Source organism: Mastacembelus armatus, chromosome 11 (genome assembly GCF_900324485.2).
Source record: "Mastacembelus armatus chromosome 11, fMasArm1.2, whole genome shotgun sequence".
NCBI lineage: Eukaryota > Metazoa > Chordata > Actinopteri > Synbranchiformes > Mastacembelidae > Mastacembelus > Mastacembelus armatus.
In genome coordinates, this window is record NC_046643.1 from 11,443,934 (window position 1) to 11,462,287 (window position 18,354).

At 43.3% G+C, this 18,354-nt stretch overlaps 1 protein-coding gene across 3 annotated transcripts in view; it reads left to right on the forward strand.

The window, feature by feature from the left end:
• The first annotated feature begins 4,021 nt into the window (after positions 1 to 4,021).
• kcnq4 (potassium voltage-gated channel subfamily Q member 4) overlaps positions 4,022 to 18,354 on the forward strand; it is a 35,933-nt gene continuing 21,600 nt past the window's right edge. For all 3 annotated transcript variants that reach the window (XM_026300188.1, XM_026300189.1, XM_026300190.1), the window contains exon 1: positions 4,022 to 4,323. In XM_026300188.1, coding sequence (XP_026155973.1) covers positions 4,022 to 4,323 — 302 coding nt within the window. The remainder of the gene's footprint in view (positions 4,324 to 18,354) is intronic.

The following is an 18,354-nucleotide window of genomic DNA, read 5'->3' on the forward strand; positions in this document are numbered from 1 at the left end:
CAGCAATTCATGCTGCATGTTAAGACAAATTCAAACCAAGGAGTAGAAGGAAGACCTTGTAGACCTTCACAATAAATGTCTGGCCAAATGAAGTAAAAGGGAAAGAAGGGCCTTGCTCAAGGACTGTCACTGTGTAGATTTGTGGGTAAAAATAATTTTATCCGCTGCCACTGCCATTGACACATTCGAGATTAATTCAGGGCAGTAAAGATACATTGTGATTCATAGTACTGGACCTCTAGAAACATGACATGACGTGTAGGAAGTTTATTTTTTCCTCTATGCTATGACTCCATGGATTTTTGTCTTGAGATAACTATCAGGAGGTAACAATGAATAATCATAGAGATTTTTTAATGTGGCCTAATCACTGTGTTTTTCTAAATGCTGATTACTAATGTAGCTTCACTTCATATACTGAACATTGTTCTTTTAACCCTGTAGGCCTTGACCTTAAGTCTTTGATTGAACTGACTGAGTCAGACTGTTTAAGGTTGTAAGCACCTCTGTATGTATCGAAGCCAGCCAGATCCAACACTTCTCAATACCGATGCTTGTGCATTCACTTCCTTCACTCAGTCCTTTCACGGCTTAGAGTCGTGTGGTTCCAGGTTGTTTTGGCCTGACAGAAGTGAAGTAGTGTCTACACTGCAGCCCCCTCCAGCCGTACAAGTGTTTGTCCAATAAAATGCTGCACACTCCAAGGATGTCTGTGCTCAGTCACTTCTGTAAAACTGCTAAGAGCGGTAGTGAGCTACAAAGGCTCTTTTGACTGCTCTTGAATGGGCCAGTGAGTGAGGTCTCTGCCCAAACCACCATAACTTCCTGACTCAGTCACTGGATGTTGTGATCAACACTTACATTTTCATGCTGCTGAGTGACACAGTGGCAGATCCAGTAACGCAGGAAAGCTGCCTCTGGGTCCACTGACGGTTTTACAGCGTCTACGTGATGGTTGGAGTGTGTTGCTCAGTGGGGGTTCTTGCTCCAAACGCAGCGCTGTTTGACGTTATGTCATTTAACCTCTCTAAGAACCGCGACCAGACTTATCACAACATTAACCCAACAGACACTACACAAACAAAGATATCTACCCCCCTCCTCTCTTTGTCCCTCTGAAGTTTTCCATTTAGAAAAGTCAAGTGTTAAAGAGAAGGAAACAGATAAAAAAGAGATTAAATAAAGGCAAACAAAAGTCCAGCCTGGGAAAACCATTAAGTGGCATAAGTAGGCATCCAACTGCGCAGCGGAAATAAAAGGTTGGTGGGGGTCAAACTGAGTGAATTTGCACTGTAATATATGTGCAGAGCACAACCGCTGATGCGAGTATTTTCAGTTCCCATAGATTCTCTGAGTGGCTGTCGGCTCCCGGTGCTCAGCGGGCTCTGTGGTGCGTGAGCTTCTAGTGAAGAGTGCAGTGGAAAAACAGCAGAGTCGGGAGCCTGAAGGAAACAGCCGCCTCCTAACACTGGGCCCCTTTAATCCACTTTGGGCCATCCCCAACTACACAGTTGACGAACGCCACCAAATCTATTCCAATAAAAGTACAAGGCCTTCCTTATGTTCTGCTTCTGTACGTTGGTGCAGACGATGTGCCATCAGCTCCGCATTCACATTTTACAGTCTGACCTTGCTCAGCTGTTGTGTGTTGTCATGGTGTGGCCTTTAGCCCGGTGGCCACGTCCAATACCCAGTTGTGAATGTTGATTGCTGGATGAAAGTTAACCCTGGAGCAGGGGCCGGTACTGTAACAGAGAGAGGGGCTGCGTGGCTTCGCCTCAGTTAAACTTTGATGTAAATCCCCGAGGGTACAAGCTGGGCCGGCCTGTCCGTTGGCACCTTCTTCCTTTGTTGCCGCCTGGCCTGGTTTTGGCTGCTGAGAGATGCAGAAGCTGGAGTAGCAACTGAAACCAGGCTAACGGAATGAAAGATTCCCAGCTGATAACCTGATATATAGCACTTACTGAGCTTTCACAGTCACACACTCACAAAAAACACAAATTACAGCTGAGCCACTAATTCCAAATAAAAGTATTAAATGCAGTTGTAGCATAGTATTGATGAATTCCCCCTGTGTGGAAGAAGCAACAATAACAGTATAGTCCATTATAACTGACGTCCATCATGACATATAAGAAATAGGAAATTTCAGCTTACATTTCAGACTGATTTGTCATATTAACAGCCCCAGTCTGCATTATCACATTGCTGTTAGAGGTGCAGCTGTCAGCAGCTGATTTCATCTTATACCCAACAGTGAATCCGTCAGTGTGTATGTGCGGGGCTAAGTGAAGAGTAAAGGATTAGTGATGTTAAGTTATGTAATGTGAGTGGGCCTGGGGGATAATGTCTAGATTTGTGACTTGTGAGACACTCCAGTCACATTCCCACGTCATTCCATGAACGGCAGCAGCCACAGTGGAGAGGACACAGTTAGAACGAGCACCCCAGCCCCTGCTGCTGTTAGGGAACACTGTAAAACCCGCACAACGCCCAAACGCGTGAACACGCTCAGTTCCTCTGTGTGTTACGGGCCATAGTGGACATTTCAAATGATTCTCTTTAAGAACAACAGATCAAATGGTGAATTATCTTTTGGTGGGGTCAGATGATGCAGTGAGTCTCCATTACCTTGTTGTTTGTGTCATAAGCACAAGGCTGTGTGTGTGTCACAGTCATGGATTTAGAAAGCTCTGTTCACAAAGGAGGAGGCTGTGGTGGTCACACTGTGTGTCCCCCCACCCCACCACCACCAGCACCACCAGCACCACCAGCACCTGTCTCTGCTGTCCCAAACCCCTGTAGCTATGGATTCAAGCCCCGTCCCACAGTAAACATGAGTCACTTTTCATTTCAGAGGAAAGACAAAGGAAACTTTTACTAAATGCTCCTGCCTCTTTGCAGATGTTTAGTTGTTGTTGATGTGTTTACTGACTTCATCCCTAATGAAAAGGAACATTTTGGTATCTTGGTATCTGGTGGTAAAGATAACTTATGGGTTTTGCAGTATTTGCATATAATGCATAAGCAGCAGTCTTCATCAAAGTTATGACCTCAACCAAAAAAACAAAAAACAAAACAGAAACAAAAAACCTCTCATTCTTCCGGGACAGCGTCATAAACAAAAAGAAAAATCACTGTCCGGTCTCCCTCTCCGCGTCACGCCGTGCATCCCATGCTCATACTCCTCCCGTGCGCAGAGAGCTCGCCTCCCGCCAGCGCTCCTGTTTCTCCACGTCAACTCACCGGAGAGGGATTTTTCATCTTTGTAAGCGTTTCCAAACCAGATGCGGACGTCGGCAGGCGCTTATCTGCCTTTCTACGGACTTTTACAGTTGGTCGCCCGCGATTCTTGACATCATACTGATGGTCTTCACTTCTGCGCGCTCCACCCCGCCAGTCGGAGCGGAGGAGCGCTGGATCAGAGAGACGCGCAAGGAGGGGAGAGCAGGCTGATGTTTGCGGCTGTGGAGAGGCTCATGCTGCCAATCAGAACTTTAGAAAAGACGAACAGACCGGCTTCATTCATGGAAGGACTGTGGTTAATGAAGTGGGTTTAGATAAGACAGGGCCAGGACATGGCCATTGCGCTTAACCTGTGATCTATAACAGCATGTTTATCCTGCACACACAGAAAGTGTATCTATAGGAAGATATTCTTCACTTTATCGGACTCACTTTGGTTCATTATTGCAGGTGGTTAAGAGTTCACTCTCAGTTTTACTGGAGTTCACAATGATCCCTGAAGGTCACGTCTCAGCGCCACTCACTTGTCCAAGTATTGTGCACCTTTTCTTTAGTGACCGTGACTCCATTGGCAGATAACTTTTAAATCTTAAACCCGGAAAGTGTAAGATAGCAGGGATGACTTTTGACTGATGACTGGTGTTTTTTGATCGGCAGACTAGTTTTAGTCCACTTTAAAGACAAGACAACCCGGACTATGATTTGGTCTAAACTTTGCTGTGCGCTCTTGCGGACGATCCAGTGAAAAGTGTCAAATCACAGTGTCAGCCTGAAGATGTTAGGAAGTCCGTCGAACAACGGCGGCATCAGGATGCTGGCGCCCCCGGCTCCGAACGACGACAGGCGGGTAGAGTTCGTGGCCCTGACCGCCGTCCACACCGAGAGAAGCGAGCCGTCCACTCCGGAGCGCGGACACCCGTCTCACCGCACGGGTCTGCTCGGCACCCCGCTGCCAGGTCCGCCCGGACCCCGGGCCAACAGCTCCGCTTCAAGCAAGCGCTACAGAAAGTTGCAGAACTGCCTGTACAACGTGCTGGAGAGACCGAGAGGATGGGCATTCATTTACCATGCGTTCATGTAAGTTTCTCATCAACACATCCGAAACTCCACATGTGGCCTCTTTGGGTTGGTAATTAACAAAAATCTCATAAAGTTAGTGAGTGAAACCACGTGTTACCAGACTTTTTAACCAATCATGTGTTTGGATGAGCAGCTGCTATTTGATGAATTTTCCAATTAACCAAACTGAGTTGTGGCAATTAGCACTATCATACTCCACAGCTACATCATCTCTATATGTGGTTCAATTTCCCTCCGTCTGTGTCTGAATCAAATCATCTGCAGGACTTTGGATATTACAATTTAACTTTTCCAAAACCCACTGGGGACAACCGGCCTTCGCCTGCTCATGGTCTTATTTTTAAAATAACGTTGCAGTAAGTTTCTTTTCTTCCAGCTGACACGTTTGATTGATGAGTTTAAATATGATGGATGTGGTGAAATGTGTGTGTGTGTGTGTGTGTGTGTGTGTGTGTGTGATGAAAGGTTATGGGACCGTAAGGAAAAAACAAAAACAAAACATCCAGGTTGCAGATTGAACGTGTGTGTGTGTGTGTTGCAGCATTTTCTTTCTTACAGATGAACTAAATAATACATAAAAAGTAAAAGTAACAAAGGCCTGAAGTGATTCTGAGAGCCTATTAACTGGATGAGGCAGTTCATCAATTAAACACAGGCACCAAACAGATCTCACACTAAAGCAACTCCCCACTGTTGAAAGCATTCAGTCAGGGATTTAAGTACCTCAGTGTCCTTATGCCCTACGATGTGTACAACTTGGAAACACTGGAAAAGTATGAGCTCAGTGGTGGCAACGCTCCTCACTCACAGACCAGCAGCTCAGGATTAAAACTAACGAAGCCAAAGTGCTTCATTAAGAGTCAAAGTTCACTCACTGCATATTTACCCTCAACTAAGTGTGTCAGGACAGTTCAGTCTCTTTTTTAAGCGAAGCCCGGTACAGTTGTGCACCAGCAGCTGTCTTCCAGCTGTGTCTGCATCTGGCATATAGTGGACAGAGCGTTATGTGTGGGAGCTGCTCGGATCAGGCTGCGCTTTCTGTGTCATTGTTTAGACAAGTACAGCTGTCCCCCAACGCTGCCATCATATGTTTATAGCAGAGGGAGATCCCACTGCAGGGCCCTGACTCTCTTATGTTTTCTCATCCTATTTATTTTTTATGTAACCGGATGGTATGTCTTTGAGATTAACCAACTCTTAATCAAGGGAAGCCTGACCAGGATGGCTGCGTTGATAAGTTTCAAACAGCACCTGATTGACACGTAAAGCGGTGACAACATTTGAAAGGTCAAACAGACTAAGACAATAGAGAATGATAAAAATAATAAATACTAAGAAAGCTGAAAACAAAACGAATGATTACTGCCTGAACTCCTTCTGTAAGTTCCCTCTGTAAACTTTTCTAAGTGGCTGGAGCAGAAAGCATGAAAACCTTCTTTACCATCACTGTCCAGATATGTGTCTTGTGTTCTAACATTATGGTTAGGAGACGGACTCTGAAATACATTTGCAAAGATATGTCGGTAGATTTTCTAAATAAAAAAAAAAAAAACCTGACATAAACATCTCATAAAGAGAGAGATGGACAACCCACAGTGGAGCACAAAGCAAAAGAGTTAATGGTTTTACATTGGTGGCAAATGCAAACAGCACATTACTGAGCGCAGATCACCTCTTTTCAATTCTTTCTTTTTGCTGCTCCTTCCTCAAATCCCACGAGACTCTAACCCTGCACACACAGAACAACATGTCCCGCCTCCACCAGAGGTGTTTCTAATTAAGACTGATGGCTTTTGTAGGGCAGCTGCAGGTGGCAGTCTCCCTGAAGTCACCGGGTGTCAGAGCGGATGGCAGCTCTGCCATCAGCCTTGTGATTTCTCATGTCAGAGACGTAGGTGCCCTGATCACATTTCAGCACAGACTGATCTGGACTGATTTGAAAGTAAGCTGCCTCATACTTTCTTAGCACATGACATACCTGATACCTGACTTAAAGGGTTTATTAAAAATCCCTGCATGTGAAATGTTTTGGGTGCACATATGTTTTAGCTGAGTGTATCATTCCCATGATACGTTATCACCCTGAGCTGAGCCTTTGCTTTGATTAATTACATGTGAGGCTCTCACCACACTGCGAGCTGCACCACGTGTGAGGCAAATTCATTGTACAATGAAGCTCAATTAAGGTGGCGGTGATCTTTTGTAATTAAATTGATCCATACACCTCCGTGTAGGGTGCTGTGCTAGTTTCCCTTGATCCTTTAATTAGTGCATTGTTACAAGGAGGGGGGGGGGGCCTGGAACAGATGCTTTGTTTCCAGAGAGCCTCTCTTTGCAGCTGTGTGTTGGAGTGCTTGTGGGAAAACGGGTGAAGTAGCTCTTCACTGTAATGTCTCTCCACGGGCACCTACTTAAGTCCCACCACGCTCCTCAACCCTCCTTGTTGCTGTCACAGCTGCACGTACTGCACATCCTTGAAGAGAAAGATTTATTTGTTAGATATAGGTCTTGGGTAACTTTAATTTCCCACCTTCTAACTGGTTCAGCTTACATTATTCTAAGCTGTCTGTGTGTCAGCTGTCTCTTCAGCATGAAATGTTTCTCATGTGTAAACAACTGTAATGCTAATTCTGAACCGGTACTCGGTTTCTCTTCTGTCTTCTCCTCTTGGAAATCCAACATTCTTTAGGTGAACGGACTCAAATAAAAGACTTGTTTTCTACTTCACTGAGAAAGTAGGGAGGGCTAAGAAACCAGACACTCGTTAAGAAGACAACATAGCTCCCTGGAAACATTATGAACGCCATGCTCCCAACCTGAGTGGTTCCTTGAAAGCAGGTTATGCATTCACTTCGACTCTGGTTCACATGGTAAATGGATAGTTTGAAATGTAAACTGTGCTTTGTCTTGTTGCTCACTCAGAGTAAAAGCTTAAAGACTTTGTCTCTGTTGAATCTCGTCTCTTTGTTTCACCTGCCATAAAACCACGCTGCCACCAGGAGGGCTGGTCTGCCTGTCTGAGCTGGTTTGGTAAAGTTTGTGGAAACAGCAGCAATGAAAGCTGAGGTGGTAAGAAAATGTGGAGGTTAGAGGTTTATTTTACTATGCTATACCTGATGTGTCACTGTCTGTGTGTGTAAAAACATTGTGTGTGTGTGTGCGTGTGTGTGTTTGGCTGTTTCTGAGAAGCTGTTGGTTGGGGCTGCTGCTTATTATTGATCTATCGCTCGGACATGGTGACGTTTTCATTCATCTTATTTAGTCTTGCCTCTGGCTTAAAGCCCAAAGATGTTTAATTCACAGTGCGTGGCATTTTGGATAATAATGGACTTCAATTCACAATGAACTAATTATCAGAATTAGTGCAAATTTGCATTAATTTGATTTGAATTGCAGAATTTTCCTAATTGATCAATTGACAGCTTATTCTGCTGTGTTGCTGGCTGCTGCACCGTTTCTGCGTGTGTTTATACATGTGTATAAACTCGCCCTCTGTGCTTGGCACAACATTCAGAAGGATCAGTTTCAGTGTTTCCCCTCACCTTTGACCTCTCATCCATTTTCACCAAAGGCAGTGCTGCATATAGACCATCACATGAAGCCACCTGTTGTGCCCAGAGTAATTCATCCCAGGAGTTCCTTTGGGGAGGGGGGCGTGGAACTCCAGGCTAAAATCAGGCCACCAGTCCTGGATCAGGTCATACTGTATGGTGCTAACTAATACCACCACAGTGAAAATCCAAGGAGCCATGTCATGTCTTCATGTTAGCTTTGGTTGTCAGACTCCATCTTTACCTCTGGCTTGGTGCCCTGGACCCCAGCCTGAATATACAGTAATAGTGCATATTGATGCACAGGAAAAGGAGTCAAGACTAAGCACTGACCAGCCAGGGTGATTGATTGGCTCGAAGGAGGGTGAAAATATACCAGTCATGTATTATTGATGTCATACAGAGGACGAGTAGAGATGTAGAGCAAAATTATACATGAGAGTTACTGAATTGAACCGAGACTGAATTGCACCATAGAAAGTGTGGAATCAAGTGTTTGTGCAGTCTCGACCATAACATGGACTAAAAGTCAGGATATCTTGGACTCTGCTGTTTTGACTTTGGCCTTTCTGACATTTGTAATTTACCCGATTTCATGCAAGTGCAAAACTAAATCCCCAGAGTTCCTCCCCAAGATATATTTCTCACAAACTGCTCATTTGGACGTAAACTTAAACAAATACAACCTGCTCCGCAATAATTGAATGTATGAGAGAACACTTTACTGCTTGTAAATCAGTTTCAGGTTTTAATAATGCATTGGTTCAGCTTTTAAAGAAATGATCATTAGTCGGAAAGGAAACTGGACACCAACTTGTTTCATTCTTCCTGTCTTTGATCCGTAAGAGTAGCTAAGTAAATTTCTCATGTTGGATAAATCTTTCCCAGATAAAGCCTTCAGTCTCTTTGGTGTGTGGGAATCCCTCCACCTTAACCTTTTATGGCACAGGCACCAGTGATGGTGTATGTTTATGAAAGCTTCAGCCTAAAGCCACATTATTTATAGATGGGAAGGGAGATACCAGCAGCAGGCCCTGCAGCCTAATGCTCTCCACCGAGCTGTTTGCTCAGAGACCCTTTGACATATCTATATGGTTCATTCTTCACGTCTTTTGTGCCGCACACAGACTGCATCTCGCAAGCTTTTCATTAGAGGTGAATTGCCTTTCTGACATTATTAAACTCATTTAGGCCATTCAGCTTGTTGATTGAATGTGCTCCTTCCATCTCTATGTTCTTTTTCCTCCCTCTGAACCTAATCTACTAATCTACCTGGACCCTGGAAACAGTCTGGTGTTGCTTTTTCAGGTTTTCAACCACACGACACAAAATTCACTAAAATCATCCCCCAAAAACCACTGTCTTTGTTTATTATTAATGACCACAGCAACATAAGAATAACTTTTTTTTTTTGTTTTTGTTTTGCTTTTTAGTAAGTGTCTGAATGTGGAGTGCGGGGGTGGAAGCAGAGACTTAAAATGTTGAGAGGAGAAAGCCACTCTGCACTTTGTGCGGCCTGCAGATTGGATTGGATTGCATTTATCGCTGCTGTTTTTTTTTTTTTTTAATCTGTTCACCTCAGCAGGTTGTGTAAATTCTGCCCCATTAAGAATCCTTTACAAGCCAAATGCCTCAGCTCTTCCTTTCTCTTTCCTCAGTCGCTCCCTTCTTCCCTTTCTTTCCGAGTGTGAATATCATTTCTCGTTTGCTGTGCTGCCCTGTCTAATTGACTTCCCCTCCCTCGCTGCCTCTACGTCTCTTTCACTTTCTTTTATTCAGTTCTGATGGGCTGCTTTTAAACAACTGGCTCTGTGTGCGTATAAACGTATGTAACATCATTTATAGCTTGTGAAAATGTGTAGGATAAAAACATAAATCAGTAAGTAAATATCTATATGATATTAATTTGAATGTCCTCGCATTGGATCCTTGGATTGTTATTCAGAAACTTCATATAACTTAGAGGCACTTCATTGTTTAGAGTCTGCTGTAGAGACACACTAAGAGTTGACTCGACTAAAGAAGGAACCACCATCCAGCCGAGCTGCTAATGAGATTAAGGTCACAGTAACCGGATTGGGCAGGACCTCACAGAAGATGGTTTTGGCTGATTTGTGGTCTTGAGATTTTAAAGATGTAGTTTTGGAGACATAATGTCATTTTTCAGGGTGTTGGCTCTGCTTCCTGAGACAGCGACAGTTAATCAGGGCTATAATACACTCTTTAATGGATGTTTATGGGGTCAAAACAATAGTGGAGTCATTTTAGAGATCCTGGCCTTCCTGCTTGAAAATACATTAAATCATCCTGGTTATTCAGTTTTATTTAAACAGCACATATTTTCTAAAAGTCAGACAGTAGATTTTACTAGGGTTTGTGAGAGGTTTATTTTTCCTCAAATAGAAATGTGTCCACCAATCTCGCAACTGTGCAAATATTTGATTGATTTGACTAAATTATAGTAATTAGCCTCTGCACATGCACTTCCCATTCTGCAGCAGCTGCTTTAACCTGCCTGCCCTGTTGTAGCATTATTTTTCCGTAGAGTAATTTGCTGCCTGCTAACACTTGTGCGACACGCAGAACAAGCAGACGAAGGAGGAGGAAGTAGGGAGAGGACTTGATTTTGGCCGCTATGGATGAATGATAATAATGATAATGCGATACTCTATTGATTCCTGCAGGAAAATTTCTCTTTTTGCTCGTCCTTCACAGCTGCAGCCTTGGAGCTGGTAGGGATCCAGTTTCTTGCTCAAGGTCACGTCAGCAGGGCGTGATGTGTAATGGTGATGTGGACTAAAAGGTCTCTCTTTAAAGCTAATGGGAAGAGGAAAAGATGGAAGGATATGACAGGAACATGGAGAATGTTCAGAAGCACTAGATTAAAGTGTAAAGAAAACATCTCTGTTTTGGAGGTGTTATTGTCCTTCAGAGGAAGGAAGGGCTTGTTATAAGCATTTGATGTGTGCATGGATGGTAAGGTAGGGAGAGAACAGGAGTGAAGTGGGGAGAGGGGAGAGTTGAGGTTAGTTGCTGTATTAATTTCTCCTTTTGAAGCAAAATGTGTCTCCCTGGGGAGCAGACTGTCTGTCCTGGGATGACTGACCAGGAATCAGGTTCCCCCCACCCCCCCCCCCCTTTCCCCCAATATCCAACCTTGCTCTTTTAACAGGACATGCGCACTCTCACACACACACACACACACACACACACACACACACACACACACACACACACACATTTTCACTGGAGGAAAGCAAACTGCTGTTGTTTAATTACGCGACAGCACAGAGCAGATAAAAAAGGTGAAGGTGAAATTCAGTATGCTACATGAAAACACACAAACACAGACCTGCAGCCACAGACACCGGATGTGTTTCAATCTCCTGCAGATAGATGATTAGCAGGGGTACTGACACCCCGTAATCTGCTGTAATATGTGTTTATGTAATGTTATTGTCACTGAAGAAGGCCAGGAATAGTGTGGCATTTGGCCAGGAGGGTTGAAGGGAAATGCCAAGAGTTTATTTTGACTAGTCAAGACCCTCTAAGCATTCCAGATCTGCTTTCACAGCCAGAAAACTCAAAAGAAAGTCTCCAAGCTACCTTCTACTGTATAATCTGGATCTCCCTGCAACTGTATAATCTGGATCTCCCTGCAATATATGGGATGTGCAGTTTCTGCAGAGGTGAGTCTGCTTAAGTCCATGTATTGAAAATACTGCCAAACAGCTGTGTCATTTTCCTGTATGTATCCAGCTGATGTGTGTTGACTAATTCACCTTACCCCGCCCCCTTTGCTGTTTGAAAGCTCTGTTGGGAGCTTTCTCTTGGAGCTCTTTACTGTGCTGCCACCACCTAAGTTCATACAGTATGCTGTTTTAAATCAGCGCTACAGTGGACTGTCAAAACCCTGCAACCCAGCAGTTAGGTAAAACTGGTCAATTAGGACGCTGGCAACAATAAACGGCACTGCCAGTAAAGTCCAGCTCTCTTTTAACTGAAAGAGTATTGTGTCACCAGTTCTGAAAGCAGTTCTGAATGTCACCTTTTGCACTGCACTACCATTGCAGCTGCTGTTACATCTTGTTTCAGGGTCTTGATACAAAAAAAAAAAAAAAAAACAGAGCTCAGCTTACTGGTACCTTCTGCGCAGTAACTATCCCTGTCAGCTTTATATGTGAGGTTTCATATAAAATATTTCTCCTGCGGCTTCAACCAGTTGTTTACTGAGCCTCAGCGATGGATCCAAAACGGAAACAGTAGTAGCAGTATAGTAGTGCATAGACACAGGTATATGGTGTATACCCACCTCTGGGCAGGGGGATTTACTGTGTACCCACCTAAAAATAGCTACAGTTATGTATTGATGCACATCTCGGAGACTATGGGCATACAGGCATAACATGTGTAATGTGTGTAATTTATAGTATTGTGTTAGAATTGATACTCTCAACATTTATTTTATGTGGGGTAAAATACAAATCTGTGATGAGTAAGTAAAACCGTCAAATGAAAGTATTGGAGTAAAATGTTTAATATTTCCTCTGTACTGTGGTGAAGTGCAGGCCAAACTGGAAACGCTCTGTCTTAACTTTATACTTAAGGAAATGTACATAGTTACGTCCCACCTTAAATTACCTTGACATAAAACTAATCATGTACTTAAGGGTGACCAGGGATAGTGCGGTGTCAGTGGGTTAGGTCCACTGAAGCTAAATAATAGTCACCTACAAGGACATCACTATACCAATGGGAAACTGGATCTGTGTGTTGCCAGCGGGTGCAAAGATTGTAAGGAAGGCAGAAAATAAATCAGTAGCTTTAGCCTTGACATTTTCTCTTAGCAGCACACTTATGGCCTGACCCTAATGACTGGCTGCAACTGCACATGCTGGTGATCAGCAGAAACTGAATAATGTGGAACTAACTCCGTAGCTATTTCCTGACGAAGAAAAAAAACACATTATACAAATACTGCATGACGAGGATTCTGACAGATTAAAGGACACGCAATGATGAATTTAGGGATGAAGGGTTTTGCTATTGATGTGCAACTCAGATAGAAATCAAAATATAAAATGGTCCTCAGACAGGCAGACATAAGCTGTAATGTAACTCGAATTATTTATTGTCAGTTGGAGTAAGTTCATATGGATAAAATGCTTGATCATGATGGATCTCATTTTATATTGTCATTCTTGCGAAGACAAACAGTTTCTAAACTAGTTATAGATAAATAAATAAATACGTGTAAATAATCACACGTCTGTCTTTTTGCCAAATTAACCACCTGGCAAATCAAGGTGCTTCATTGCATTGATTAAGAAATCACTTAAAATCCAATAAAGCAGTTCTTCTGTATATTGCTTACAATGGCCTAATACCTTCAGTGATGGACAATGACAGCTTAAAGTTGTCTGTGGTTTGTGGTGCATGTTCCTGCAAAGATGGGTCAGTGTCAGTGGTGTGTTTAGATCCATCCCTGAACAGTTCCCATATATCAGACAATGTCTGTCTGGCTGGTTATTTCTCTGGCACGACATTTTATTCTCTCTCCACGTGTTTGTAACTTGACCCATCAGGCACATGAGTGCTGTGCATATAGTTTTCAGGATGAACCAGCCGGATGACTATGCAGGGCTGATGTGTAGGTGTGGTTGTGGAGGCGCACACAAACCACCACATCAGGTTTTTCAGGGTACCCTTCTCCAGATCTGCTTTACATCTGAATCCCTGTTCTTTCTGTCTTTCTCTCCCAGTCTTCTTCTCACTCTGTCTGCTCACTCTCTGTTTGTCCGTCTATGTTCTGGGATAGCCCAGGACAGGTTTCTGTTTCTCCTGTTGTCCTTGCCTGTCCCATGCAGAGGCCTAGCTTAAGTGTTGTTAAGATCGCTTTAATTCATAATGGCAGTCACTATAAACATGTGAGGAAGCAGAACCATGGAGACAGAGCTCAAACAAAATCACAATGAGGGACAGTATTTATAAGGTCTTCCTTGCCTGCAGAAGGTGCTTTGCAATGTGTGTATATATTAATAATGTGTGTGTGTGTGTGTGTGTGTGAGATTGCTCAAGTGTGCATGCTGTCAGAAAAGGTTTCTGTTCACATTTGCAAAATGTGTGTGCATTCACGCATACGGAGGTTTAAGGAGATTGCTTGTGTGTGTGTGTGTGTGTGTGTGCAAATGCCTGGCCAATGACACTGTGGGCAGAGCCTAAACAATAATTAAATGTTAACGATGTAGCCATAATTACACAGGGTCCCTGCTACTCCTGTGAAATTGTTTTTTTCCTGGGTTTGGTCCCCTCCTGTTCTGAAAAATCGTATTTGCTTGATTGCTTTAGTCCCTGTCGCTGTATTGTGTCTGTGTCTCTCTGCTCTCTTTTCCTAATCTGTTTCCATCAGAACTTTGTCCTTTTGCTGTTTTTGTTTGTTTCTTTTTCTGGCCTCTTTCCCACAGGTCATCTTTTTCCCACTATGCCTCTTCATGTTCTTTTTGTCTTCTTTTTTTTTTCTCTCACTATAATGGTTGTTCACCACATGAAGTAGTCCCTTGTTAACAGGCTTCACTTGAGTGGAGAAGAGACAGAACCGTGTCCAAAAGTCATCCCGCCTCCCTTCCAGTGCTGCTGCTCTGGCCTCTCTAATTTGCTTTTTATTTTTTTTCCCAACAGAGATTGAACATAATGCAGGGTTGATGTCAAAACATGTTGTGGTGTAGAAAGTACAGAAATGTATTATGGCTAAGTGTGAAATACAAACATAAACATAAACCTGTCACATCAAACTGTCTTCATTTTTGCATGTTTTAATGTCATGCAGGAGTCCATGCTGCTCCACACACACACAAGCACACAAGCGCACAGTAAATCAGTCCCTACATGTTTGCTCTGTGTGCACGTGTCTGTGGACCCTCTGGTCTTCTCTTGGCCCTGAGATTAAAGCAATGTCAGCGAGTGTGTGATGAGACCTCACAGACAATACCTCATCTCTCTCTCTCTTTTCCATTCTGGCTGTCCTCGTCTTGCTGTCCCCTTGTCTTTCCAATATATTATTCAGCCACCTTTTTTTGTCTCTTGTCCACTATTTTTTTTCCTTGTTATCTATACTCACTCACTGTAGTCATTTCTCCCTTCCCCACCCTACATCTGTTACTCTATTATGTATATTCTCTCTCTGTTTTTGTCTCTAGTCCTCTCTCTGTCTCAATCGTTTCTACTTATCTGTGCTCAATCAATCATTTTGGCCTGAGGCTGCCAGATCTTGTGGTGTCCTGTGATGTCTGAGCAGAGTGTCCCAGAGTGCACTTCATTTAAATTGAGGGAAGTAGTAAGAAATATGTACATCTATGCAATCTGAAAAAAACTGAAGGCAACTGAACAAGAAAATAAATTAAAATATTGAAGTGTTAACAGGCAAACAGCAATTCCTGAAATCAGTTTTAACCCTTTTAATGCAACCCGTTTTTATTTGTTAAAAATGCAGGCTCAGTGTGGAGAGGAGACCAAAATGAAGATGAAGCATTCTCAAGTTTAACTTCGTTAAAGGTGCAGTGTGTAAAATGTTACAGATTTAGAGGTTTCTAGTTGTGAGATTTCAGATTGTGGTGGTTTGTCTGTTTTGGGCTAGAGTAGAAACATGGTAGCACAAACATGGCTGCCTCCATGAAAAGGGACCTGCTCACTATGTCTATTTAAAGGGCTCATTTTAAGAAAATGCTACAGCTGGTATCTTCTGGTGATTACACACTGGCAACATTTTTCTAAATGCTATATTCCATTTCCACTAATAGATTTCTCTAAATATAACATCATTGTACTTTCTAGATTGCCAAATACTGTATGAAACCCCCCTCACCTTTCTGATGTCAATAATAAGTGGAACCATGTCAGACAATTTTCTTTTTAGCTTTCCAAAACTAATGATCCACCTTGAATACACACTTCACACAAAAATTGCTCAGGAGTGTGTTGATGTGAAGGTTAGCTGGGTTTGGACGTTTCTTTCTCATTTCTTAGACAACGTCTTCAGCTGCTTTTCATGTGTGCAGTACAAACATCATGAATGGGGAGAGAGTGAATGAAAGTGTGTTGTGTTGTTAACCCTGTTTTTTTTTTTTTTCTTTTCATTTCATCACTTCTCCTCCCTTTGGGGTGCTGTTGTCAAACACATATCTGATCCTTACTGTGAGTGAAGAGACTGACTAGAGAGAATAGCAACCAGAAGGAGAAGCTCTAAGAGGTCTGGGCAGTGAGAGAGCAAGAGCAGGGTGGAGGTAGATTCAGCAGAGGGATGAATAATTCAGAAGAGTATTATCTCTCTGCTCTCATCTACCCTTCGCTTCCCTGGCCTGTCACCTAATTGGTTGTAATGAGTTAAAGAGGGGAGCAGGTGTGGCTGAGAGTCTCACAAGTGGCCCACTCTGATCCTGGCTCAGCTTCAGCTACACTAAAGACAGGAAGACGAGGAATTGACTGAAACAGAGGAGTAAGAGGAGACAGTTAGTGCGAGGATGAGGAAGTGGGTGAATGAAAGCTAAAGGCCACAATATAATCCACAGAGTTAAAGAAAGAAATGGGGACATTTTGAACATTTTTTCCATGTAATTTAGTCATTAGCTCCACATAATCGCTCTGTTGATGTTTGCAGGCTTATGTGGGAGCCACCGAGTTACGTTTGAGTGTCCAGTCTGGTGACTTTAAGGAGGCACTTGGTATATAGATGGATAGTCTCAATTCAATAAATGCCCTGCTTCATGTTTGTTATTGTGCAGGAGGATGTGGGCCAGAGTGGAAAATATAACACTACACTGTGACCTGAAATTTCGACAGAAGGCCAAGTCCAGGCATTGAAAACATACGTCCTGTGCTATAATCAGTCCAACAACAAGGCTTGGTCTGAGTGATATATTTGTGTAGTCCGCATGTTTACTGTAGCTGATACAGGAGGAGCAGCTCGCTTTAAAAAAAAAAAAAGAAAATACTATATTAGTTGCACTTTTATACCCACTGTCCTATATAGTGATAATGCCTAATGTTAAAAAAAAACCCAACAACCCTGCTTCTCAACACTAAATTGTCAGAACTGACCAATATGTTTCGTCTGTGGATGCAGGTTTAGCTCAGGAAGTGGTTACGGTTTCCTGGCAAAGTCACTGCTTCACTGGAAGGTGATGTAAGCCTTTTTTTCATGGCTCTGGGTACTGTTTTATAAATACACATGCCATAAAGGCATTGACAGTTACACAAAGACACACAGAGACGGACGCACAAACATTTCGTTTGACAGGGAGGGACTGCAGCACTGACACTGGACTGAGGAGCAGTAGCACAGTGCCACCACTGCATGTAATGTGACCGGGGTACCGGTGTTGGACCAGCAGCAGCAGTGATAACGTTAGCGGACAGATAACAAGGAAGACTGTAGGTCCTCAGCACAGAACTCACCACCGGTCTAACCACTGCGTATCTGTCCCAGACCAAGTGAGGATCAGATCAAAGGAGGAACTCCAGCTGAGGGTCATCGGGTCGCTGCTGTGGATACCAACTGACAACACAAATGTAGTCCTGCTGAGCCCGTGGGTTTAGATTATTTGCTGCGCCTATTTGCTGCGTGGTGTACTACCCTATTTACCCTCCTTCATTTTATGAGCAAAATCTCCATTCACTGCTTGCTATAGGGTCACAGTGTCCATTTTTAGAAAGTTGTGCTAATGAAATAATTTGAACAAATGTCAAATTTTGACATAGACGTCCATCAAAAATCTTATTGCTTTGTCTCTTTTTGTCAGAAAGACTATTGACTTTTGAGAATAGGTGGCATGTGTTGCAAATATTGCAGTGATAACTTGTTATCAGTAATGCTGGCCTTAACATTACTGGAACCATTGTGTCCTCTCAGCTTCTTCTCCAGATCCGCTGACCACGGGGGTTGTATGTGACCCTGGCTCATTTTCTCACACGTGGTACCTTAAACTGCTGGGGCAATCCCATTACCCTGAGTTCAAATGTTACAGCCACTGCTTTCTTTTTGTTGTTTCTCAATCCTGCTGAGCTGCCCCTGACCCTCAGTAATCCATCACTGGCGATCCCCGCAGCCATGGTAACAAGATTAGACCTGTCACAGAGTAATGATGATTGGCCTGAAATCCAGTCGTAGTCCTGGGGGGTAGGTGAAAGAATGTGGGTCGTATGTGCGTTTTGGGCTATGGGGTGGGTTTCACTTTCAGTCAACTTTTCACGACTTACATAGCTGGGGCCTGACTTGTATTGGTACATGTGTGTTTTTCAGTGCAACACGCCTATTCAGAAGCACGTTCAGAACAGTTCTCTCTGCCTTATATTTAGGTATCAGCTCGCCAACCTCCAGCCCTGCTGATCCAAACTGTGTGAAGTTTGTGCTAGCGATGGTTAAATGTCAGCATTACACAAGTACTGGGGTGTGAAGCAGCAGCCAGTAGGCTGCACCTACCTC